The sequence below is a fragment of the Lithobates pipiens genome, unplaced genomic scaffold, assembly GCF_037356315.1.
Source record: "Lithobates pipiens isolate NorthernLeopardFrog02 unplaced genomic scaffold, aLitPip1_a1.2 Scaffold_30, whole genome shotgun sequence".
Lineage (NCBI taxonomy): Eukaryota > Metazoa > Chordata > Amphibia > Anura > Ranidae > Lithobates > Lithobates pipiens.
Window position 1 is genome coordinate 32,391,751 of NW_027507791.1, and position 27,466 is coordinate 32,419,216.

At 42.9% G+C, this 27,466-nt stretch overlaps 1 protein-coding gene across 1 annotated transcript in view; it reads right to left on the reverse strand.

The window, feature by feature from the left end:
• Window positions 1-592: 592 nt before the first annotated feature.
• The window catches only part of USP21 (ubiquitin specific peptidase 21), a 33,919-nt gene continuing 7,045 nt past the window's right edge, over window positions 593-27,466 (reverse strand). The window contains exons 2-13 of the mRNA XM_077463961.1: window positions 25,191-25,966; window positions 18,409-18,468; window positions 17,404-17,527; window positions 14,910-15,021; window positions 12,981-13,118; window positions 11,895-11,959; window positions 11,020-11,123; window positions 8,712-8,798; window positions 6,460-6,538; window positions 3,999-4,106; window positions 926-1,040; window positions 593-841 (exon numbers count right to left, since the gene is read on the reverse strand). Of these exons, the coding sequence (XP_077320087.1) occupies window positions 754-841; window positions 926-1,040; window positions 3,999-4,106; window positions 6,460-6,538; window positions 8,712-8,798; window positions 11,020-11,123; window positions 11,895-11,959; window positions 12,981-13,118; window positions 14,910-15,021; window positions 17,404-17,527; window positions 18,409-18,468; window positions 25,191-25,966 (1,856 nt within the window). The 3' untranslated portion in view covers window positions 593-753. The remainder of the gene's footprint in view (window positions 842-925; window positions 1,041-3,998; window positions 4,107-6,459; window positions 6,539-8,711; window positions 8,799-11,019; window positions 11,124-11,894; window positions 11,960-12,980; window positions 13,119-14,909; window positions 15,022-17,403; window positions 17,528-18,408; window positions 18,469-25,190; window positions 25,967-27,466) is intronic.

Consider the following 27,466-nt stretch of genomic DNA (forward strand, 5'->3'; position numbering starts at 1 on the left):
TTCCAGTGACCTTAAAAGAGGGCGGGCTCAGACAGTATGACTGCCAGTGACCTTAAAAGTGGGCGGGCTCAGACAGTATGACCCCCCGACCTTAAAAAGTGGGCAGGCCCAGACAGTGAGACTCCCAGTGACCTTAAAAGTGGACGGGCCCAGACACTATGACTCCCAGTGACCTTAAAAGAGGGCGGGCTCAGACAGTATGACTCCCAGTGACCTTAGAAGGTGGGCGGACCCAGACAGTATGACTCTCAGTGACCTTAAAAGAGCGCGGGCTCAGACAGTATGAATCCCAGTGACCTTAAAAGTGGGCGGGCCCAGACATTTTTGCGGGCGCCCCCTGTAATCTTCATATTACAAGCTCCTCCCAGCTCCGGAGACAGAAGCCAAAACAATAACAGGTTCTCTTCAGTGACCTCAACAGCCTTGCCGATAAAGTTTTTGTTTTGAACGCATATGACCTGTCTTTTTTTTTTTTTGACCTTTGAAGCTGGACTCCGGTGACCAGACGTGACCGCGCGTGCGTGGCGGGCCGTGGTCGGCCAGAAGAATGGACGTCTCTTATAAAATAAAACAAACAAAAAAAAATAAGAAGTTCGGAGTCTTTGGTCCAGTCGAAAGTTGTTAAACCAACTCGCCGGGACCGTTTTTATTGCTAGAGTCCTCTGCTAGTGCAATGCTGACCCCTCCCGGGCAGGAGGCGGAGGGAGGGAAGGGGAGGGGTCAGGTGATTCCTCGGGGGTTGTCCCCCACCAGTCACTTCTTCGGACAGGAGTCTTCCAGTTCATAAAACAGGACGTAGGCCTCGCTGGACTGCACCAGGCTCTCACTGATGGGCGTCACCCTGCGGACAAGGAAGGGGACAGGCGTCAGTGGAAATTTCCCAGGACCCTCTGGGGCAGGAGGCGGGGGGGGGGGCGGGGCTCACCTGGAGTCATTGTAGGCGTACCAGCCGGACGGGTCCTTGCAGTAGGCGGTGTAGTGGCCGTAGTAAACGCTGCCCGAGTGGTTGCAGAGGGCATAGAGGTTATACACGGGGCTTCCTGAAATCACAAATCACAGCCATTACCCGCGTGTGCGGGAGGGGGGGGGGTAAAATATCAGGATGTCTGTAAATTCACAGGATGTGTGCAGCGATGGTACTGAGACTCCTAAAAGTAAAACTGAACCTAACTTTGGAACTGTCTGATAGCAGCATGGTTTAATAGCATAGATTACTTCAGGAACTGAAAAGGATCATTGTTGGGAGAGATTTCCCCTCACTTCCTGTTCTGGAGACACAACAGGAAGTGAGAGGCGAGCTCTCCAATCTAAAGGAAACCTTTTCACTTCCTGTGTGGTGCCCGGGACAGGAAGTGAGCAAAATGGTAGGAGTTTCAACAACCAGGGTTGGTAGAACCGCTTTTGCTGTCGGATTGGGGAGATTTCCCTTCACTTCCTGTTCTGGAGACACAACAGGAAGCAAGAGACGATCTCTCCAATGTAAGGGAAACCTTCTCTTCACTTCCTCTGTGGTGCCTGAGACAGGAAGTGAGCACATTTTCTCAAAAGGTATTGTATGATGTAGGGGCGTAGGACTGCTTTTGCTGTCCCACTGGGCAGATTTCTCTTCACTTCCTGTTCTGGAGACACAACAGGAAGCAAGAGGCGAGCTCTCCCAATGTAAGGAAAACCTTCTCTTCACTTCCTGTGTGGTGCATGAGGCAGGAAGTGAGCAAAATTTCTCAAAAGGTATGGTGTAGGGATGGTAGAACCGCGTTTGCTGTCCGATTGGGGAGATTTCCCTTCACTTCCTGTTCTGGAGACACAACAGGAAATGAGAGGCGATCTCTCCAATGTAAGAGAAACCTTCTCTTCACTTCCTGTGTGGTGCTTGAGACAGGAAGTGAGCCCAATTTTTTTCAAAGGCATTGTATGGTGTAGGGATGCGAAACTGCTTTCGCTGTCCCATTGGGGAAATTTCCCTTCACTTCCTGTTCTGGAGACACAACAGGAAATGAGAAGCGATCTCTCCAATGTAAGGGAAACCTTCTCTTCACTTCCTGCGTGGTGCCTGAGTCAGGAAGTGAGCAAAATTTCTCAAAAGGGTATGGTGTAGGGATGGTAGAACCGCTTTTGTTGTCCCATTGGGGAAATTTGCCTTCACTTCCTGTTCTGGAGACACAACAGGAAATGAGAAGCGATCTCTCCAATGTAAGGGAAACCTTCCCTTCACTTCCTGTGTGGTGCCTGAGACAGCATTAGATGGTAAGCTCCTCTGGCAAGGATGGAGGGCGGAATGTGTTATCTGCAGATGACTTTGCAGTGTGATTGGTCGGATGGTAGCAGGTTTCCTAATCCGCCCTAATCCTGTCAGGCGAGTCCTTGACACTAATCCACACAGATCCCTTTCACTGCCCGGGTCACCGGGGACGCCACACCACCACCGGCTTTACAGCGGGTAAAAGGTTTCACCGGTACCATATAATGCAGGAAGTGTTATATCTATTGAGTAAGAGTGCAGGGGTCAGTAGTATGTAATGCAGAGTGCAGGGGTGAGTAGTATGTAATTTTTAGAGTACAGGGGTCAGTAGTATGTAATGCAGAGTGCAGGGGTGAGTAGTATGTAATGTTTAGAGTACAGGGGTCAGCGGTACATAATGCAGAGTGCAGGGGTCAGCGGGACGTAATGCAGAGTGCAGGGGTCAGCGGGACGTAATGCAGAGTGCAGGGGTCAGCGGGACGTAATGCAGAGTGCAGGGGTCAGCGGGACGTAATGCAGAGTGCAGGGGTCAGCAGGACATAATGCAGAGTACAGAGGTCAGTAGTACGTAATGCAGAGTGCAGGGGTCAGTAGTACGTAATGCAAAGTGCAGGGGGTCAGTAGTAAGTAATGCAGAGTGCAGGGGGTCAGTAGTAAGTAATGCAGAGTGCAGGGGGTCATTAGTATGTAATGCAGAGTGCAGGGGTCAGTAGTAAGTAATGCAGAGTGCAGGGGTCAGTAGTACGTAATGCAGAGTGCAGGGGGTCAGTAGTACGTAATGCAGAGTGCAGGGGTCAGCAGGACGTAATGCAGAGTACAGAGGTCAGTAGTACGTAATGCAGAGTGCAGGGGTCAGTAGTACGTAATGCAGAGTGCAGGGGTCAGTAGTACGTAATGCAGAGTGCAGGGGGTCAGTAGTATGTAATGCAGAGTGCAGGGGGTCAGTAGTAAGTAATGCAGAGTGCAGGGGATCAGTAGTTAACTAATGCAGAGTGCAGGGGTCAGTAGTATGTAATGCAGAGTGCAGGGGTCAGTAGTACGTAATGCAGAGTGCAGGGGGTCAGCAGTAAGTAATGCAGAGTGCAGGGGATCAGTAGTTAACTAATGCAGAGTGCAGGGGGTCAGTAGTATGTAATGCAGAGTGCAGGGGGTCAGCAGTAAGTAATGCAGAGTGCAGGGGATCAGTAGTTAACTAATGCAGAGTGCAGGGGTCAGTAGTATGTAATGCAGAGTGCAGGGGTCAGTAGTACGTAATGCAGAGTGCAGGGGGTCAGCAGTAAGTAATGCAGAGTGCAGGGGATCAGTAGTTAACTAATGCAGAGTGCAGGGGTCAGTAGTATGTAATGCAGAGTGCAGGGGTCAGTAGTATGTAATGCAGAGTGCAGGGGTCAGTAGTATGTAATGCAGAGTGCAGGGGTCAGTAGTATGTAATGCAGAGTGCAGGGGTCAGTAGTATGTAATGCAGAGTGCAGGGGTCAGGAGTACATAATGCAGAGTGCAGGGGTCAGGAGTACGTAACGCAGAGGTCAGGAGTAGTATAAAAAAAATAGCTGCTGATCGTGCTTGAAATCCAGCGGATAACTTCCTGTGCTGGACTCAGTTACATTGTTCCCAGTTATCTCTGAGGACTACAGAACACCTCACGCCCTGTTATGGAGAAGAGCGGGGGAGGTGCTTCTGTACTCCTTTGCTAGGGTGACAGCGGTACGGCACGTTGGGCGGTCGCGCTTTTACCGTCCCTCATCTCTTCTGCACTCACCGGCCTTCTCGCTGGCGAAGTCCTTCAGGTTGAGTCGGTGTACCGGGAACTCCACCGACACCAAACTCTTCTTGATTGAAAACCGCGTGGTGGAGAAGCGGTTGAGGTCTGGTGGGCGGAGAGTTAAAGAAAATCCCCCCCCAGCGGCGTGTGGTCAAGGTGTGCAGCCGACAACGCAGCGCCGCCGCAGGCGAGGCCCGAAAACCAAAAAAATGGTAAAAACAAATATAAAAAAAAAACACATTTTAAAAAAGTAAAAAAAAAAAAAAAACACAAAAGAAACAGAATCAGAGAAATATAGACCCCTATAAGAAAAAAAAAAAAAAAAAAACAACATTGTAAAGAAACAAAACAAAAAAGAAAGAGAGAAATAGACTTTTTTTTGGCGGACCCAAAAAATAAATAAAAAAACATTGTAAAAAAACAAAAAAGAAACAGAATCAGAGAAATATAGACCCCTCCCACAAAAAAAAAATGGTAAAAACAAATAAAAAAAAAAAAACACATTGTAAAAAAAAGAAAACACAAAAGAAACAGAGGGAATAATAAAGAAATAGACACCCCCTCCCACTAAAAAATAAAATGGTAAAAACAAGTATAAAAAATAACAAAAAAAAAACAAAACAGACTTTTTTTTTAACCATTTTCTTTGGGGGGGGGGGGCAAAATAAAGTTTTTAAATAAAATAAAAAAACAACACTGTAAAAAAACAAACAAAAAAAAAGAAACATACAGAATCATAGGGAAATATAGACCCCCCATAAAAAAAAAAAAAAAAAAAAACATTGTAAAGAAACAAAACAAAAAAGAGAGAAATAGACTTTTTTTTTTGGGGGGGGGGGGGCCAAAAAAAATAACATTGTAAAAAAACAAAAAAGAAACAGAATCATAGGGAACTATAGACCCCCCCCCCCCCATAAAAAAATAAAATAAAAAATAACATTGTAAAGAAACAAAACAAAAAAGAAAGAGAGAAATAGACTTTTTTTTGGGGGGCCCAAAAAATAAATAAAAAAACATTGTAAAAAAAAGAAACAGAATCAGAGAAATATAGACCCCTCCCACAAAAAAAAATGGTAAAAAAAATATAAAAAAAAACACATTGTAAAAAAAGAAAACACAAAAGAAACAGAGGGAATAATAAAGAAATAGACACCCCCTCCCACTAAAAAATAAAATGGTAAAAACAAGTATAAAAAAAAACAAAAAAAAAAACAAAACAGACTTTTTTTTTAACCATTTTCTTTGGGGGGGGGGGGAAATAAAAATTTTAAATAAAATAAAAAAAACAACACTGTAAAAAAACAAACAAAAAAAAAGAAACATACAGAATCATAGGGAAATATAGACCCCCCCATAAAAAAACAAATAAAAAAAAAAACATTGTTAAGAAACAAAACAAAAAAAAGAGAGAAATAGACTTTTTTTTAACCATTTTCTTTGGGGGGGGGGGGCAAAATAAAATTTTTAAATAAAATAAAAAAACAACACAGTAAAAAAACAAACAAAAAAAAGAAACATGCAGAATCATAGGAAAATATAGACCCCCCCATAAAAAAACAAATTAAAAAAAACATTGTAAAGAAACAAAACAAAAAAGAGAGAAATAGACTTTTTTTGGGGGGGGGGGCCCAAAAAAATAACATTGTAAAAAAAAAAAAAAAAGAAAGAATCATAGGGAACTATAGACCTCCCCATAAAAAATAAAAAAAAACATTGTAAAGAAACAAAACAAAAAAGAGAGAAATAGACTTTTTTTTGGGGGGGCCCAAAAAATAAATAAAAAAAACATTGTAAAAAAACAAAAAAGAAACAGAATCATAGTGAAATATAGACCCCCCCCCCCCCCAAAAAATGGTAAAAAAATAAATAAAATAAACACATTGTAAAAACACAAAACAAAAAAGAAACGGAGGATCAGAGAAAAATATGGACTTTTTTGGGGGGGGGGGGGGGCAAAAAAATAAAAATATAAAACATTATAAAAACAAAAAAGAAACATACAGAATCATAGGAAAATATATAGAGCCCCCCCCCCCCAATAAAAAAAAGTGATAAAAAAAAAACAACTTTGTAAAAAACAAAAAAAAGAAACAGAATCATAGAGAGATATAGACGCCCCCCCGCCAAAAAAAATAAAAATAAAAAAATAAAGTAAAAAACAACATTGTAAAAAACAAAACAAAAAAAGAACCAGAATCATAGAGAAATATAGACCCCCCCCCACCAAAGTAAAAAACAACAATAAAGAAGAAAAAAGAAACAGAGAAGAATAGAAACAAAAATAAAATAAAAAAAAAGCTCCTCCAAGCACCCTCCAGTAAGTTTTACAAAACGTAAGGCGGGACCCCATGGTGGGCGGGAACATCCCCATGGTGGGCGGAGACAGAGGCAGAAAAAAAAAAAACACAACAACTAAAAATCGTGTTCTCCCTCGGGGGTCGGCGATATAAAAGGATACGTAGGACGAGTATTCGGGGGAAGCGTTGGACGGTGAGCTTCTTTGTGCTTTTGGTCTTCTGCCGGCATCGATCGCAGATCTGTGAAGAGAAGAGAAGGATCGTCACGGTTAGCTGCTATAGGTGGTGACTCCGCCCCTTACGCTCAGGACGCCGGATCCTCAATGAGTTCCGGTGTCCGGCCATCTTGTTCTTTGCATTGGCGGAGGGGATCGGCGTCACCGTGTTGTCCTGAGATGCCGATTGACAGCTCAGCTTGTAGCACCCGACAACCCGACTACCGGACAACCCAACAACCCGATAACCCGACAACCGGACAACCCGACAACCCAACAACCGGACAACCCGACAACCCAACTACCGGACAACCCAACAACCCGACAACCGAACTACCGGACAACCCAACAACCCGCTAACCCGACAACCGGACAACCCAACAACCGGACAACCCAACAACCGGACAACCCAACAACCGGACAACCCAACAACCGGACAACACGACAACCCAACTACCGGACAACCCAACAACCCGACAACCCAACAACCCGATAACCCGACAACCGGACAACCCGACAACCCAACAACCGGACAACCCGACAACCCAACTACCGGACAACCCAACAACCCGACAACCGAACTACCGGACAACCCAACAACCCGCTAACCCGACAACCGGACAACCTAACAACCGGACAACCCAACAACCGGACAACCCAACAACCGGACAACCCAACAACCGGACAACACGACAACCCAACTACCGGACAACCCAACAACCCGACAACCCAACAACCCGATAACCCGACAACCGGACAACCCAACAACCGGACAACCCAACTATCGGACAATCCAACAACCGGACAACCCGACAACCCAACAACCGGACAACCCAACAACCGGACAACCCAACAACCGGACAACCCGATAACCTGACAACCGGACAACCCGATAACCGGACAACCCAACAACCGGACAACCCAACAACCGGACAACCCAACTACTGGACAACCCAACAACCCGACAACCGAACTACCGGACAACCCAACAACCCGATAACCCGACAACCGGACAACCCAACAACCGGACAACCCAACAACCGGACAACCCGACAACCCAACTACCGGACAACCCAACAACCCGACAACCCAACAACCCGATAACCCGACAACCGGACAACCCAACAACCGGACAACCCAACTACCGGACAACCCAACAACCGGACAACCCGATAACCGGACAACCCGATAACCGGACAACCCAACAACCGGACAACCCAACAACCGGACAACCCAACAACCGGACAACCCAACAACCGGACAACCGGACAACCCAACAACCGGACAACCGGACAACCCAACAACCGGACAACCCAACTACCGGACAACCCAACTACCGGACAACCCAACTACCGGACAACCCAACAACCCGATAACCCGACAACCCGATAACCCGACAACCGGACAACCCAACAACCCGACAACCCAACTACCGGACAACCCGACAACCCAACAACCGGACAACCCAACAACCGGACAACCCAAAAACTGGACAACCCAAAAACCGGACAACCCGATAACCGGACAACCCGATAACCGGACAACCCGATAACCGGACAACCCGATAACCGGACAATCCGATAACCGGACAACCCGATAACCGGACAACCCGATAACCCAACAACCGGACAACCCAACAACCGGACAACCCAACAATCGGACAACCCAACAACCGGACAACCCAACAACCGGACAACCCGATAACCGGACAACCCGATAACCGGACAACCCAACAACTGGACAACCCAACAACCCGACCTCCTAGAACTGCTACAGCCAAACCGCACGATCGTGTACAGGATCAGAATGGGCCACATTTATCAGAGGAGGGGCCGAGTATAGCAATAACCCCGCCCCCAACAATACAGACAGGCGCTCTTTAAAGAGTAATTAAAGAAGAACTCCACCCAGAGACAGAATTCTGTCCCTCAATAAGTATATTATGAACCCGGGGTCTCTCCATAGGTGGTTACTGGATGTCTACAACACCGGCGCCCCCTACTGCGCCCCGCAAGATCTGAGCCTTTCCCAATGGTGTCAGGGGATATGACAAGAGCCTGCGCAGGCCCCCAGGGATACGAGCCAATAACAAGACTCGCTGTGGATTCTCCCAGCTCTGCCCCATCGGGTAACATGGGCAGTTCCCACGGCGGGGTGTAAATGGAGGTGGCGTGTAAATGGCTCAGAGAGGAACTCACGGGGGCGTTCTCTGAATTTAGCTCCTCCTCCTTGGTGAACAGGCTGAAACAGTCATATAGGGAGACCTTCCCGCCACTGAAACCTTTCTACAGAGACAAGGAAACAAAGACGGGGAGAGGGTGTCAGAAGGAAGAAAGAAATGAATATACATAAATAACGTGTAATAATTATTTTAATATTATAATAATGATAAAAAAAAAATATACGTATAATATACTAAATAACAATGTATCAATCTATTTTAAATATGATAAAAAGAAAAAATGTATACTAAACATACTACTACTAATAATAATAAAAAAATCTAATTATATAATAAATATAATACTTCTAGTAATGTAAAATAATTTATATATATATATATTTTTTTTTTTAATGATATTATTAAATAATAATACTACTACATAGTTATAACAACATAATGTATAATTATTATTTTAATATGATAATGTATAATAAACCTACTACAAAAAAACAAAAAAAAATTATATATATATATATATATATATATATATATATATATATATATATTACACACACACACATATATATATATATATATTTATTAGTATTATTATATTTGTATTAGTAGTAGGTTTAATATACATTATCATATTCAAATAATAATTATACATTATGTTAAATACTCTGTAGTAGTAAATAATATCATTATAATAAAACACACATATATATATATATATATATATATATATATACATACACACACACACACACACACACATATATACTTATTAATGTTTAATACTACCAGTACCAATAATGATTATTAAAATATATAATAAATATAAACACCACTACTACTAATACTAAAATAATATATATGGTAATAAATATAATGTTCAATAATAAACACTACCACATACTATAATAATAACAGAAAATATAATTATTATTTTAATATACAAATGTATAATAATATTACTACTATAAATATTAGTAATATATACATATAGACACACACACATACACACATTTTATATATATATATATATATATATATATATATATATATATATATATATATATATATATATATATATATATATATATTAATATTATAATTACTACTACATACTTACAATAACAATGTATAATAATAGTACTACTACAAATAATATATATATATATATAATTAAAATAATAAATGTTAAATAATATTACTATTCCATACTTCGAATAATAACAGTGTATAATTATTTAATATTTTATAAATGACATATATATATATATATATATATATATATATAATCGAATACTACTACTAATAAAAATTATATATACATTGTTATATGTCATTTATAAAATATTAAATAATTATACACTGTTATTATTCGAAGTATGGAATAGTAATATTATTTAACATTTATCATTTTAATTATATATATATATATTATTTGTAGTAGTACTATTATTATACATTGTTATTGTAAGTATGTAGTAGTAATTATTATTATTTCACATTATCACTACCATTATATACATATTATTTTATTAGTAGTAGTATTATACATTTGCATATTAAAATAATAATTATATTTTCTGTTATTATAAGTATGTGGTAGTGTTTATTATTGAACATTATAATTATCACCATATATATTATTTTGATAAACGTGATAATTATAATGTTAAATAATACTAATACATACTATATATATATTATTATTTTTTTATCAACATTATGTATATAATAATAATTTAAAAAAAAAGGACATAAAAAAATATACACTACTACTAATAAAATAATATGTATATAATGGTAGTTATAATGTGAAATAATATAATTACTACTACATACTTACAATAACAATGTATAATAATAGTACTACTACAAATAATATATATATATATAATTAAAATGATAAATAATATTTCTATTCCATACTTCGAATAATAACAGTGTATAATTATTTAATATTTTATAAATGAGATATTATAACAATAACCACAGTTGGGTAGAAATGGAGAACAAAACCCAATTTATTCTTCATGTATCCAATTTTTAACGTTGAATTTCATATCTAATGTTTCACGTTGAATTTAGAGCGGATTGATCACACGCTGGGCGATGTGTCGGTGTCCCTTCCGGGTATTTATTATTAATCTCATTGAGAGACGTCCCCCGGAATGCGGGGAAATGTCGGTGACGGCCTCGTACATCTTACAACTGCTGCAGTCTAGCGGTTGATGGCGGGTGTACAGAGACAGGCCCCCCCCATCCCCCACACACTGCCTGCGGGAAGACGTCATGTCGGTGAAGCCCCGGCAGAGGGCGCTCTCGTGTACCTTGGGGATGGGGAGGGAGAGATCGCAGAACACCTCGAAGGTCGGTGACCGGTAGCCACACGATTGGCACTTAAGGCAACTCTTCAACTGACCCACAAACAGATCTGCGGAGACGGGAAGGAAGGACAGAGAGACGGGGAGGTCAGAACTCGTACAATGAGCGGTAACATGGTGGTACAAATCGCTAAACCAATCAGAAGAGGTCATATCCTGATATCCCAGAATTCCAAAGGGAGGCCCTGAGCCCCATTCTTATCTATGGTTTACCTCTGACCCCCCATCCTCCGGGTGTACCGGATCCGTTCCTGGACCAAGATGGCGTCCTCCGATCTCACCGCACACTGCGAGCTTCTCACATTGTGCATTAGAAGCTGCTGCAAGGCAGGTAGAGCCCCGCCCCCTTTCCTGGCTGGGGGATGTCCAGCACCCCAGTCTGACTGTCCCTGGTCCCGCCCCCCCTTTCATCAGTTCTGTCAATCATCGAGGCTCAGTATCACATGGGGGGCGTTACCTATGTAAATACAGGACCTCCCACTCCTCCAAACCGCCCATCAAGGCATTTTGATATTTGCATAACTCCTCCCACTGCTTCCAAACATGAAGGCTTAGCATCACATGGGGGAGTTACCCCTGTAAATACAGCCTGCCTAGGACCTCCCACTCCTTCAGACTGACACCCGCCCATCGAGGCATTTTGATATTTGCATAACTCCTCCCACTGCTTGCATCAGAGCTGGAGGGCTCCTGGGGGCGGGTGCTGTGATGTAATCAGAAGCGATGTATAGGCCCCTCCCACCAGCCATGATCTGCCTGCATTGCCTAGAGAAGCGCAGAGACCCGGTGATGACATCACTGCCGGTATTAGAGAAACTCACCTACAACTTTGCTGTCCTCTCTCTCCAGGTATCTCTTCCACATCAGATTGGCTCGTTCATCGTCACTGCAGAAGGGAAATATATCTGTGAGTCAGTTCGTGCAGCCTCATCACTGCCCATCACTGCAGCCTCATCACTGCCCATCAGTGCAGCCTCATCACTGCCCATCAGTGCAGCCTCATCAGTGCAGCCTCATCACTGCCCATCAGTACAGCCTCATCACTGCCCATCAGTACAGCCTCATCACTGCCCATCAGTGCAGCCTCATCACTGCCCATCAGTGCAGCCTCATCACTGCCCATCAGTGCCGCCTCATCAGCGCCCATCAGTACAGACTCATCAGTGCCCATCAGTGCAGCCTCATCACTGCCCATCAGTGCCGCCTCATCAGCGCCCATCAGTGCAGCCTCATCACTGCCCATCAGTGCAGCCTCATCACTGCCCATCAGTGCAGCCTCATCAGCGCCCATCAGTGCAGCCTCATCAGCGCCCATCAGTGCAGCCTCATCAGCGCCCATCAGTACAGACTCATCAGCGCCCATCAGTGCAGCCTCATCACTGCCCATCAATGCAGACTCATCAGCGCCCATCAGTGCAGACTCAAAGTGCGAGAGCGCTGAAAGCTGAAAACTGGCCTGGGTAGGAGGGGGGTGAGAGTGCCTGGTAGGCAATTGGTTAAAACAGAGCTACACTGTATCTGAGTACAAAAAAATGAAAATGCTATTTAATGAATTTTTAATATTTAAAGCAAACTCCCCCATCCATCCATCCATCCATCCATCCATCCATGTCTCCATGTTTTTTTTTCTTAGTTTTGATGAGAAATCCCTTTGATAAACAAACCCCCCACCACCCAGCATTTCTAGCCAGCACCATTTTGAGTAAGGGCAGATATGATTCATGCAGCATTTACTTCCTGGAATCCACCTACCCTTAGCTCAGGCATGAGGGCGTGTTAAGCTGGGAACCCCCCCCCCCCCCCCTCCCCCTGAAGACTCCTGGGATGTATGGCATAATTTTGGCCTAGGCCAGAAACCAGGAAGTAACTGAAGAAAGGTCATACAGAACGATGCAGCAACTGCTTACTTGAGTGAGTCCTGGGGCTCCAGGGACACGGGCCGCTTGGCATCAGAGAGGATGCTGGGAGTTTTCCTGCACTTCCTGTTGATCTCCATGTGGATCCGGTCCATGAAGAACTTGAGGAATTCCTGAGCGTCCTGCTGGCTGTATGAGGAGGAAATAAGAGTTCATGAGATCAAAAACGTCACTTCCGCCCAAAGATCTTAAAAAGGGACTTTTTTTTTTTTTTTATGACAATTTTTTTCTTTTTTTTTTTTTATGACAAAATTATTATTATTATTTTTATATATATATATTTTAGCATTAAAATTCATTCCAATTCGAATTCACAAACTGCGTTTAAAAAAAATTGCAACAAGCACTATTTTATGCTCTAGAAATACATATGTATTTTTAGCAGAGACCCTAGAGAATAAAATGGTGATCGTTGCAATTATATATTATATAAACATTGCAACGATCACCATTTTATTCTCTAGGGTCTCTGCTAAAAATACATATGTACTTCTAGAGCATAAAATGGTGCTTGTTGCAATTTTTTCCAAACGCAGTTTGTGAATTCGAATGTATGAGAGAGATATACCGATATATATAAATAATAATACAAAATTGCAACGAGAATAAAATGGTGATCGTTGCAATTATATATATATTTGCAACGATCACCATTTTATTCTTGTTGCAATTTTGTATTATTATTATTATTTATATATATATATATATATATATATATATATAAATATATATATAAAAATTGATTATATTATATTATTTATATTATATATATTATATTATATATATATATATATTATATATATATTATTATATATATATATATATTACATATTATATTATATATATATATATATATATATATATATATATATATATATAAAATATATATAATATAATATGTAATATAATATATATATATATGTATATATCTATATATATAATAATATATATATATATATATAATATAATATATATAATATAAATAATATAATAAATTTTATATATATATATATATATATATATATATATATATATATATAAATAATAATAATACAAAATTGCAACAAGAATAAAATGGTGATTATATATATATATATATATATATATATATATTATATTATATATATTAAAAAAAAATATATATATATATATATATATATGTAAAATGGTGATCGTTGCAAATATATATATATATATAATTGCAACGATCACCATTTTATTCTTGCTGCAATTTTGTATTATTTTATTTATTTATTTTTCATATATATATGATATATATAAAAAAATAATAATAATGAAAAATTGCAACGAGAATAAAATGGTGATTGTTGCGATTTTTTATTTTAATATATATGTATAAAAATAATAATAAAAAATTGCAGAGAGAAAAAAATGGTGATCGTTGCATAATTGCAACGATATATATATATATATATATATATATATATATATATATATATATATGTCCTACTCTGAAGAAGGCCGTTATCTGTGTAGCATTTGACTCTGAATACAATATGAATTGATGAATTCATGTCTTTTCTACAATAAATCTTTTAAGTGCAGCAATCCCAATTGTTCGTTTAAAAAAAAAAAAAAAAAAAAAAATTCTGGTCTGGATATTAACCCAGGACCCCGGTGCTGCATGGCAGAGGTCCCAACCACTAAGCCCCTGCCCAGGTTTCTATCAAACGTAACAATCAAAAATCAGTTTCCTCTGAAAGAAATCCAGGTTCTCCTGTTAGGAATCAAGGATGTAATAGCGGCACTGGCAGCCATATTAAACACTGATGCATTCTGGGTAACAAAGACACAACAATGAAGGAATCCAGGCTACTGATTGGACGAATCTGCACTCGTATAGTCATGTGACCTAGGACACTGATTGCTGCTATTTGTGCTCATGGATGAAGATCTTACCTGTATCCATTAAAGGATGGGACGTATTTTTGGAACACGGCTCGTAGGCGGGATGGGTTCGCTGCGTCCGGAGCCTCCGGGCTCCACAAGGAGGCGATGACATCAGCGAAGGCTGCAGAGGGAAGGAGAACCGGGTTACTGTACAAAACCAGCATCCGAAAAGCATCAGAAACAACAGCTTTACTAAGGCAATCTCTATGGGCCAGAGCCTCTGAGGAAGGGGATTGTTGAAACGCGTCGGTATTTCCATGTACCGTTGGTTGTGTTTTTTTTCTAAGGACACGTGAGCTGTGTTGTGTCCGTGTAATCAAGGACCTTCCTTGGAGGCTCAGGCACAGCGGTTGCAGCTCCGTCCAGCAATAGAGCTCTGCTATAGTGACCTATTGCTGGCTGATTGCAGGAGCTGCTTGGTGCCAGACACCAGAGTATACCTAGTGGTGTCCACACCGCGACGGGGCAGGAATATTTTGGTGGGAAAAAGGGGGACTATTCAATATAAAAGGTGGGTGGTCATAAAGTTACGGCAGATTGGTGTGTTTACACAAACAGTATCTCACAAAAGTAAGTACACCCCTCACATGTTTGTACCGACTTTTGTTGCCAGCAGGTTTAGACATTAATGGCTGTGTGTTGAGTTATTTTGAGGGGACAGCAAATTTACACTGCTATACAAACTGTACACTCACTACTTTACATTGTAGACAAGTGTCATTTCTTCAGTGTTGTTACATGAAAAGAGAGAAGAAAAGATTTACACAAAATGAAATGTGACTGAGGGGTGTACTTACTTTTGTGAGATACTACATATACACACACACACACACACACACACAAATTGATCATATATATTCACAATATAACAGAGATATATATTTAGAGATTTTTTTATATCTATATATAAAATCTCTAAATATACATCTCTGTTGTATAGTAAATATATATTAAATCGTGAATAATAATAATTTTATATATATATATATATATATATATATATATATATATATAAATATAAATATATATATATATATATATATATATATAGAGAGAGAGAGAGAGAGATAGATAGAGAGAGATAGATAGAGAGAGATATCTAGATATCTATATAAATATATTATATATATATAAAATAATAATAAAAATACAAAATTGCAACGAGAATAAAATGGTGATCGTTACAAATATATAAAATTGCAACGATCGTCATATTATTCTCGTTGCAATTTTGTATTTTTTTTTATATATAATTTTTTTTTTACATAATAAAATATATATATATATATATATGTATATATATATGTATATATATATATATATATATATATATATATATATATATATCTATATAAAATAATAATAAAAATACAAAATTGCAAGGAGAATAAAATGGTGATTGTTGCAATTTTATATAGATATATATATATATATATATAAATAATCTCTCTCTCTATCTATCTATCTATCTATCTATCTATCTATATATCTATATATATATAAATATATATATATATTATTATTATTTTTTTTTTTTTTAATGTATATATATAAAAAAAAGACCAAATTGCAAGGAGAATAAAATGACGATCGTTGCAATTTTATATATTTGTAACAATCACCATTTTATTCTCATTGCAATTTTGTATTTTTATTATTATTTTATATATATATATATATATATATATATATATATATATATATATACATATAATCTATTATATCTATATATATCTATCACACACAAACCTTTTTTTTCACTTTTATATTTATACATATACTGTATATATATATATATATATATATTATTTTTTTAGGAATAGCAAAAAATAAATAAAAAAATGAAAAAAAAGTACAATTACATAACTCTAAATATTCTCAGCTATATACTGTACTGAAGACTTGGAAGGGGGAGGGGGAATCATAATTTCAATGGACCCTTTGGCTAGTTTAGAAAAGTCAAGATGGCGGCAACCTGTTATATTATTAATCGCCAAATACAAAATGATAAAAGGCGCTTTTAGAAAAATAAAAAAAACAGACGGACTTATTTTGCTATATACACAGGGGGGTGCTCCCTTTAAGTATGCCGATTCTTCAACAGCAAAGATTTGCGTTGCGAGTAAATCCGCCGCTATTATTGGATATGACTTATCTATTTATAGCTCAGGATAAATGGATTACCTGGAAGTGCCTGTGTTTTATGTACAGAAATAGACGATCCGAAATAGCGGTATGCATAATAAAAGACGGTGCGAAAACGGCCAATTGTGGAGGAAGAGCCAATCAATGTAGTCGCGGCTAGTGACATCACTGTGCTCTGCTCTGGGGGGAAATCCATACAGCTGGATGAGGGCCTCATAAAGATGATGATGATGATGAAGAGCCTCACTGGACAAAAGGGGGTTGTGGGCGGTCCTTTCATAAGCCTTAAATTGTGAGCTGTGGATGTCTATCGGCGCACTGGGCGGAGCCTCTGGTTAGATGTACAAAGGGGACATACCTTCAGTGAGCTCCTGCTGAGTCCGGCAGGTTGTGTGTTGCTCATGGCGATATTCCTGGCGCAGGATGTAATCCCGGAGCGGTTTGGTTCTGCTCAGACATTGCAGGACGGCGCTCAGGAAACACTGAAATGAAAATCAAACCGACATCAATATTGATTATAGAAATTCTGATCTCCCTCCTATAATGAAAGGACTTACTCTGTGCCCATTATAAGGGGTTCCCACCACCCCTGTGCTGAGTTCCCGGGTCTGTACACCCGCTGTGCCCATTATGAGGGGTTCCCACCACCCCTGTACTGAGTTCCCGGGTCTGTACACCCGCTGTGCCCATTATGAGGGGTTCCCACCATCCCTGTACTGAGTCCCCGGGTCTGTACACCCGCTGTGCCCATTATCAGGGGTTCCCACCATCCCTGTGCCGAGTTCCCGGGTCTGTACACCCGCTGTGCCCATTATCAGGGGTTCCCACCATCCCTGTGCCGATTTCCCGGGTCTGTATACCCGCTGTGCCCATTATGAGGGGTTCCCACCATCCCTGTGCTGAGTTCCTGGGTCTGTACACCCGCTGTGCCCATTATGAGGGGTTCCCACCATCCCTGTACTGAGTTCCCGGGTCTGTACACCCGCTGTGCCCATTATCAGGGGTTCCCACCATCTCTGTGCCGAGTTCCCGGGTCTGTATACCCGCTGTGCCCATTATGAGGAGTTCCCACCACCCCTGTGCTGAGTTCCCGGGTCTGTACACCCGCTGTGCCCATTATGAGGGGTTCCCACCACCCCTGTGCTGAGTTCCCGGGTCTGTACACCCGCTCTGCCCATTATGAGGGGTTCCCACCATCCCCAATTAGGGATCCCTTCAGTATCCAAGACACATAAGAGGCCCCAGGCTGACTTAGCCCACCCACCAGGATCCACCTATATTTATGAAATATGAATAGGTTTTGGGGGAGGGGCTGTGGCCCTTTACCAAGTCTATCAGAAAGCTCACACAAAAACATTCTTACCGTGTTACCCAAATTCCGCAGCCCAACATGGCCGGATCCGAGGACAGGAACCCGAGGAGGCTGCAAGGAAGAGCAGACAAGAGAAATCAGTTATTGATATAATTCAAACTGCGACCAATCAGATGTAAGAAGACAATCTATCCAATCACAGTCCTGAATCTTCACCCTCGGGGAGGATTCACAGAGCACTCCGGAGAACTGTGTTATACAATTGTGTTGGAATGGCTAAACTTTAAAAAAGAAAAAAAAAATGCATTCTATAGAACTGGGATCGGTGTACACAAAAATCTGCAAAAAAAAATCCACCACTCAGGTGCCTCCTGTGTAACCCGTGACTTCAGGACCGCCCCAGAGCAACCTGTGACATCTAATGACTCCTAGTGCCCTCTGTGTACCCTGTGACTTCAGGACCGCCCCAGAGCAACCTGTGACATCTGGTGACTCCTAGAGCCCTCTGTGTACCACGTGACTTCAGGACCACCCCAGAGCAACCTGTATCAGCTGACTCCTAGTGCCCCCTGTGTACCCCGTGACTTCAGGACCGCCCAGAGCAACCTGTGTCATCTAATGACTCCTAGTGCCCCCTGTGTACCCCGTGACTTCAGGACCACCCCAGAGCAACCTGTGTCATCTAATGACTCCTAGTGCCCCCTGTGTACCCTGTGACTTCAGGGCCGCCCCAGAGCAACCTGTGACATCTAATGACTCCTAGTGCCCTCTGTGTACCCTGTGACTTCAGTACCGCCCCAGAGCAACCTGTGTCATCTAATGACTCCTAGTGCCCTCCGTGTACCCCATGACTTCAGGACCACCCCAGAGCAACCTGTGTAATCTAATGACTCCTAGTGCCCTCCGTGTACCACATGACTTCAGGACCGCCCCAGAGCAACCTGTATCAGCTGACTCCTAGTGCCCCCTGTGTACCCCATGACTTCAGGACCGCCCCAGAGCAACCTGTGACATCTGGTGACTCCTAGTGCCCTCTGTGTACCACGTGACTTCAGGACCACCCCAGAGCAACCTGTATCAGCTGACTCCTAGTGCCCCCTGTGTACCCTGTGACTTCAGGGCCGCCCCAGAGCAACCTGTGATATCTGGTGACTCCTAGTGCCCTCTGTGTACCACGTGACTTCAGGACCGCCCCAGAGCAACCTGTGTCATCTAATGACTCCTAGTGCCCTCTGTTTTCCCCCTTGACTTCAGGACCGCCCCAGAGCAACCTGTGTCATCTAATGACTCCTAATGCCCCCTGTGTACCCTGTGACTTTAGGGCCGCCCCAGAGCAACCTGTGACATCTGGTGACTCCTAGTGCCCTCTATGTACTCCGTGACTTCAGGACCGCCCCAGAGCAACCTGTGACATCTAATGACTCCTAGTGCCCTCTGTGTACCCTGTGACTTCAGGACCCCCCCAGAGCAACCTGTGTCATCTAGCTCATAGTGCCCTCTGTGTACCCCGTGACTTCAGGACCGCCCCAGAGCAACCTGTGTCATCTAATGACTCCTAGTGCCCTCCGTGTACCACATGACTTCAGGACCGCCCCAGAGCAACCTGTATCAGCTGACTCCTAGTGCCCCCTGTGTTCCCCGTGACTTCAGGGCCGCCTGAGAGCAACCTGTGACATCTGGTGACTCCTAGTGCCCTCTGTGTACCATGTGACTTCAGGACCGCCCCCAGAGCAACCTATATCAGCTGACTCCTAGTGCCCCCTGTGTACCCCGTGACTTCAGGACCGCCTCAGAGCAACCTGTGTCATCTAATGACTCCTAGTGCCCCCTGTGTACCCCGTGACTTCAGGGCCGCCCCAGAGCAACCTGTGACATCTGGTGACTCCTAGTGCCCTCTGTGTTCCCCCTTGACTTCAGGACCGCCCCAGAGCAACCTGTGTCATCTAATGACTCCTAGTGCCCCCTGTGTACCTCGTGACTTCAGGGCCGCCCCAGAGCAACCTGTGACATCTGGTGACTCACAGTGCCCTTTGTGTACCACGTGACTTCAGGACCGCCCCAGAGCAACCTGTGACATCTGGTGACTCCTAGTGCCCTCTGTGTACCACGTGACTTCAGGACCACCCCAGAGCAACCTGTGTCAGCTGACTCCTAGTGCCCCGTGTACCCCGTGACTTCAGGACCGCCCCAGAGCAACCTGTGTCATCTAATGACTCCTAGTGCCCTCTGTGTACCACATGACTTCAGGACCACCCCAGAGCAACCTTTATCAGCTGACTCCTAGTGCCCCCTGTGTACCCTGTGACTTCAGGGCCGCCCCAGAGCAACCTGTGATATCTGGTGACTCCTAGTGCCCTCTGTGTACCACGTGACTTCAGGACCGCCCCAGAGCAACCTGTGTCATCTAATGACTCCTAGTGCCCTCTGTTTTCCCCCTTGACTTCAGGACCGCCCCAGAGCAACCTGTGTCATCTAATGACTCCTAGTGCCCTCTGTGTATCCCGTGACTTCAGGGCCAGCCCCAGAGCAACCTGTGACATCTGGTGACTCCTAGTGCCCTCTGTGTATCCCGTGACTTCAGGGCCGCCCCAGAGCAACCTGTGACATCTGGTGACTCCTAGTGCCCTCTGTGTATCCCGTGACTTCAGGACTGCCCCAGAGCAACCTGTGTTATCTACTGTCTCCTAGTGCCTTCTGTGTACCCTGTGATCGCCCCAGAGCATCCTGTGTCATATGGTGACTTCTAGTGCCCTCTGTGTACCTCACGACTTCAGGACCGCACAGGAGCATCCAGTGTCATCTGACTCCTAGTGCCCCCTGTGTACCCCATGACTTCCGGACCGCCCCAGAGTATCCTGTGTCATATGGTGGCTCCTAGTGCCCCCTGTGTACTTCACGACTTCAGGATTGCCTCAGAGCATCCTGTGTCATCTGACTCCTAGAACCCCCCCTTTGACCCTGTAAATCCCGGACCGCCCCAGAGCAACCTGTATTATCTAATGACTCCTAATGCCCCCCCTCCACCCCGTGTACCTCATGACTTCAGGACCGCCCCAGAGCATCCTGTGACATCTGAATCCTAGTGCCCCCTGTGTACCTCATGACTTCAGGACTGCCCCAGTGCATCCTGTGTCATCTGCTGGCTCCTAGTGCCCCCTGTATACCACATGACTTCAGGACCTCCCTAGAGCATCCTGTGCCATCTAATGCCTCCTAGTGCCCTCTGTGTACCTTCTGTGTCATCAAATGACTGCTGGCTCCCTGAGAGCTGTGCCCCCCATGCAGCCTCCAATATGCTCCCTCATCATCTGAACTTTCCTTCTCTCAGAAGATACAGACCTCTGTCCATGAAACCTTCTGGAAGCTTCTGCTGTGTGCATTACCTCAGCGGTCATGAGCAGGAGCCCCATCAATGCCGTATGGACCACAGACTCGGAGATATCCACGCCTTTCCCCTGGACTTCCTTCTTGTCGGACAGCATGTGCTGGAGCTTCTGGGGCAGCTCGACAAGCCCGGTCCCCTGCAGCCCAGGCATGATGCGGCTCTGCGAGGGGGCCAACCCGTCCTGACTGCTCGCTCGTCCTCGGGAGAATGATGGGGATTAAAGGGACAACCTCTTCTCCTCATCCTCCTCATCCTTCTCAGAGGATTGTGCCTGGGACTGTTCAAGGTGGATCAGCGAGAGCTCATCTCCTTGGGATTAATTAGCTGTGGAGTCACGCTGCTTTCCCTCTGCGGACGGGAGGGGAGCGTACTCTAGGAGCGTGTGGGGACTGTAATGTGACCTTGGGGAGGTACACACAGCTGTGTCAACATGCCAACTACCTACCATCTACACAACGATACCATACCTACCATCTACACAACAACGATACCATACCCACCATCTACACAACGATACCATAACCACCATCTACACAACAACGATACCATACCCACCATCTACACAATGATACAATACCATACGCACCATCTACACAACGATACCATAGCCACCATCTACACAACGACACCATACCCACCATCTACACAACGATACCATACCCACCATCTACACAACGATACCATACCCACCATCTACACAACGACACCATACCCACCATCTACACAACGATACCATACCCACCATCTACACAACGATACCATACCAACCATCTACACAACGATACTATATCCACCATCTACACAACAATACCATACCCATCATCTAAACGACGATACCATACCCACCATCTACACAACAACGATACCATACCCACCATCTAAACGACGATACCATACCCACCATCTACACAACAACGATACCATACCCACCATCTACACAACGATACCATACCCACCATCTACACAACGATGCCAGACCCACCATCTACACAACGATACCATACCCACCATCTACACAACGATACCATACCCACCATCTACACAACAATACCATACCCACCATCTACACGACGATACCATACCCACCATCTACACGACGATACCATACCCACCATCTACACGACGATACCATACCCACCATCTACACGACGATACCATACCCACCATCTACACGACGATACCATACCTACCATCTACACAACGATGCCAGACCCACCATCTACACAACGATACCATACCCACCATCTACACAACGATACCATACCCACCATCTACACAACGATACCATACCCACCATCTACACAACGATACCATACCCACCATCTACACAACGATACCATACCCACCATCTACACAATGACACCATACCCACCATCTACACAACGATGCCAGACCCACCATCTACACAACGATACCATACCCACCATCTACACAACGATACCATACCCACCATCTACACAACGACACCATACCCACCATCTACACAACGATACCATACCCACCATCTACACAATGACACCATACCCACCATCTACACAACGATGCCAGACCCACCATCTACACAACGATACCATACCCACCATCTACACAACGATACCATACCCACCATCTACACAACGACACCATACCCACCATCTACACAACGATACCATACCCACCATCTACACAACGATACCATACCCACCATCTACACAACGATACTATATCCACCATCTACACAACAATACCATACCCATCATCTAAACGACGATACCATACCCACCATCTACACAACAACGATACCATACCCACCATCTAAACGACGATACCATAACCACCATCTACACAACGATACCATACCCACCATCTACACAACGATACCATACCCACCATCTACACGACGATACTATACCCACCATCTACACAACGATGCCAGACCCACCATCTACACAACGATACCATACCCACCATCTACACAACGATACCATACCCACCATCTACACAATGACACCATACCCACCATCTACACAACGATGCCAGACCCACCATCTACACAACGATACCATACCCACCATCTACACAACGATACCATACCCACCATCTACACAACGACACCATACCCACCATCTACACAACGATACCATACCCACCATCTACACAATGACACCATACCCACCATCTACACAACGATGCCAGACCCACCATCTACACAACGATACCATACCCACCATCTACACAACGATACCATACCCACCATCTACACAACGACACCATACCCACCATCTACACAACGATACCATACCCACCATCTACACAACGATACCATACCCACCATCTACACAACGATACTATATCCACCATCTACACAACAATACCATACCCATCATCTAAACGACGATACCATACCCACCATCTACACAACAACGATACCATACCCACCATCTAAACGACGATACCATAACCACCATCTACACAACAACGATACCATACCCACCATCTACACAACGATACCATACCCACCATCTACACGACGATACTATACCCACCATCTACACAACGATGCCAGACCCACCATCTACACAACGATACCATACCCACCATCTACACAACGATACCATACCCACCATCTACACAACGATACCATACCCACCATCTACACAACGATACCATACCCACCATCTACACAACGATACCATACCCACCATCTACACAACGATACCATACCCACCATCTACACAACGATACCATACCCACCATCTACACAACGATACCATACCCACCATCTACACAACGATACCATACCCACCATCTACACAACAATACCATACCCACCATCTACACAACGATACTATATCCACCATCTACACAACAATACCATACCCACCATCTACAAGTTGTTACCATACCCACCATCACAGCCGGTGACTTCTACACTAAGATACCATACTGGCCACAGCACAGCGCTACTGAATATGTCAGAGCTACATAAAATGTATAATAATAATAGTGGGTGATTGTGGGGGGAGGGGACATTAGAGTGTAAGCTCCTTTGTACACAGAGGGGGAGGGGATATTAGAGTGTAAGCTCCTCTGATACAGAGACTGATGTGTCTGTGGGGGGGGGGAGGGGGCATTAGAGTGTAAGCTCCTCTGTACAGAGACTGATGTGTCTGTGGGGGGGGGGAGGGGGCATTAGAGTGTAAGCTCCTCTGTACAGAGACTGATGTGACTGTGGGGGGAGGGGGCATAAGAGTGTAAGCTCCTCTGTACAGAGACTGATGTGACTGTGGGGGGGAGGGAACATTAGAGTGTAAGCTCCTCTGTACAGAGACTGATGTGTCTGTGGGGGGGAGGGGACATTAGAGTGTAAGCTCCTCTGGCACAGAGACTGATGTGATCGGCTCAGTGATCTCTGTACAGCGCTGCGGTATATGTCAGAGCTATATATACAGAAAAGGTTGAGGTTTACCTCGGGTACATGTACCGGTGTAGAGGAGGACGATCGCCTCTCCTGCATCTTGGTACCGTTGGCGGTTGGCGCCTCTGTAGTCGGCGAGCTGCAGGCCGGTCGGGTCTGGTGAGAGTCTTTCCTGTCCTCTGCCTCTTGCGGTGCCGGTTTGGTTGCGGCGTGTGCCCGTACTGTCATCACGGAGACGGCGTTGGGTTTGCGCGGTAACTCCGGCGTCGGCAGAGAATTAAGCCTCTTTAGCGAGCTGCTCCTTTTCAGCACGACGGGGTCCAACGGTGGCTTCCTACTTGAGGAGGCGCTCCGCTGCCTGAGCGTGACCCGGGACAGTCCTTTGCCGATCTCCTCCACTTTGCTCCCGGCAGAGCTCAGGTCTCCGTAGCTCACCGATTTGGACCGGGACAGACTTCCCGTCCGGGGCGCAAACGGCTGAGCCGCCGGTTTTATGACGGGAGCGCTGCTGCTGCCGACTGCCAGCAAGTGGTCGCCCTTTAGGGGCCCCTTCCTGCTGGAGGACTCCGCCCTCTGAGTGCTGCGTCCGCGCTCCACCTTCATCTTCTCCTCCAGAGCCGGAGGCGGGGGCAGGGGCCGCCGTTTCGGGAGGCCGCTGCTGAAAACCGTGGCGGAGACGGCCGATCGCTCTTGGCTGACGGTGCGGAGAGAGGTGAGGATTTTGCCAGCGGCGGGAGGTTGGGAGGCGACCGGAAAGGAGTCGCGGCCCCGCCCAAATCTGGCTTCGCAGACCTGCGGCATTGTGGACCTGATGGGGCGGGGTCCCCCTGAAAAAAAAAAAGAAGCAAAAATGTTACATTAGTGACCCATCCAGACATTCACTATAATACCCGGCATCCAAAAAGACAGCAGGACTTTCACAGTGCTTCATGAACAAGACATGTGCAACGCGTTTCGTCAGGAATTTGTTCTTTAACTAATTTCGACAAATACTTTACTTTAGAAATATCCAAAATTAACGAAAACCCGTTCAGCGAAAACCAGTGAATTCAAACATCTGTAAATTCAAAAAGCAAATAATAAAAAAAAAATGAAAAAAAAAATGCTGAAATTAAAAAATCCAGAAATTCGAAATTTTGAAAATCAGAAAATAATAAAAAAACGAAAATTCAAAGAACGAAAACCCGCAAATTCAAATATCCGGAAATGAAAAAATCTGGAAATTACTAAAAGAAAAAAGATGCGGAAATTAAAAAATGCGGAAATTTGAAAATTCCCCAAAAAAAAAAGAAAATTCAAAGACTGAAAATCTGTAAATAAGAATGAAAGTCAGAAAATGTGAAAATATGAAATAATACATAATATTAACTTAGCTATTAATAACTATTAAATTATAGGTACTGGAATTCCCTTTCAAATTTGGCTGTTAATGAACGTAATAAACTCGAATTTATCCGAACTTACAAATTATCTGAAATAATGAACGCCACATCTAAACAAATGGAACATAATGAATTATTAGTAAATAATAATAATAATAGTTTTTATTATTTATTAACTTTTTCCGTTTCATTCGTTTAGATGCGGCATTCATTATTCGGGATACTTTGTAACTTCGGATAAATTCGTGTTCGTTACGTTCACTAACAGTCAAATTTGGAAAGGAATTCCAATACCTATAATTTAATAGTTAGTAATAGTTAAGTTATTGTTAGTTAGTTATTTCAGATTTTCTAATTTTTAATTCTTATTTACACATTTTCATTCTTTGAATTTTCGTTTTTCTTATTTTCTGATTTTTTTAAATTTTTGAATTTTCAGATGTTTAAATTTACAGATTTTTTTTAATTTGAAGATTTTTTTTTAATTTCCGGATTTTTAGAAATGAAAAAAATCTGAAAATTTGTAAATTCGAAAATGTGAAAATAAATCCGGAAATTTTAAAAAAAATCCAGAATGAAAAAAATTAGAAAATGCGAAAATAAGAAAAATGAAAATTCAAAGAATGAAAATGTGTAAATAAGAATGAAAATACAAAAATCTGAAATAATAACTAACAATAACTTAACTATTACTAACTATTAAATTATATAATTGGAATTTCCTTTCAAATTTGGCTGTTAGTGAATACGAATTTATCCGAAGTTACAAATCATCCGAAATAATGAATGCCGCATCTAAATGAATGGAACGTAACAAATTAATAAATAATAAAAACTATTATTATTATTCATTCCATTCCATTTGTTTAGATGCGGCATTTGTCATTTCGGATAATTTATAACTTCGGATAAATTAGTGAACGGAATGAATACGAATTTATCCGG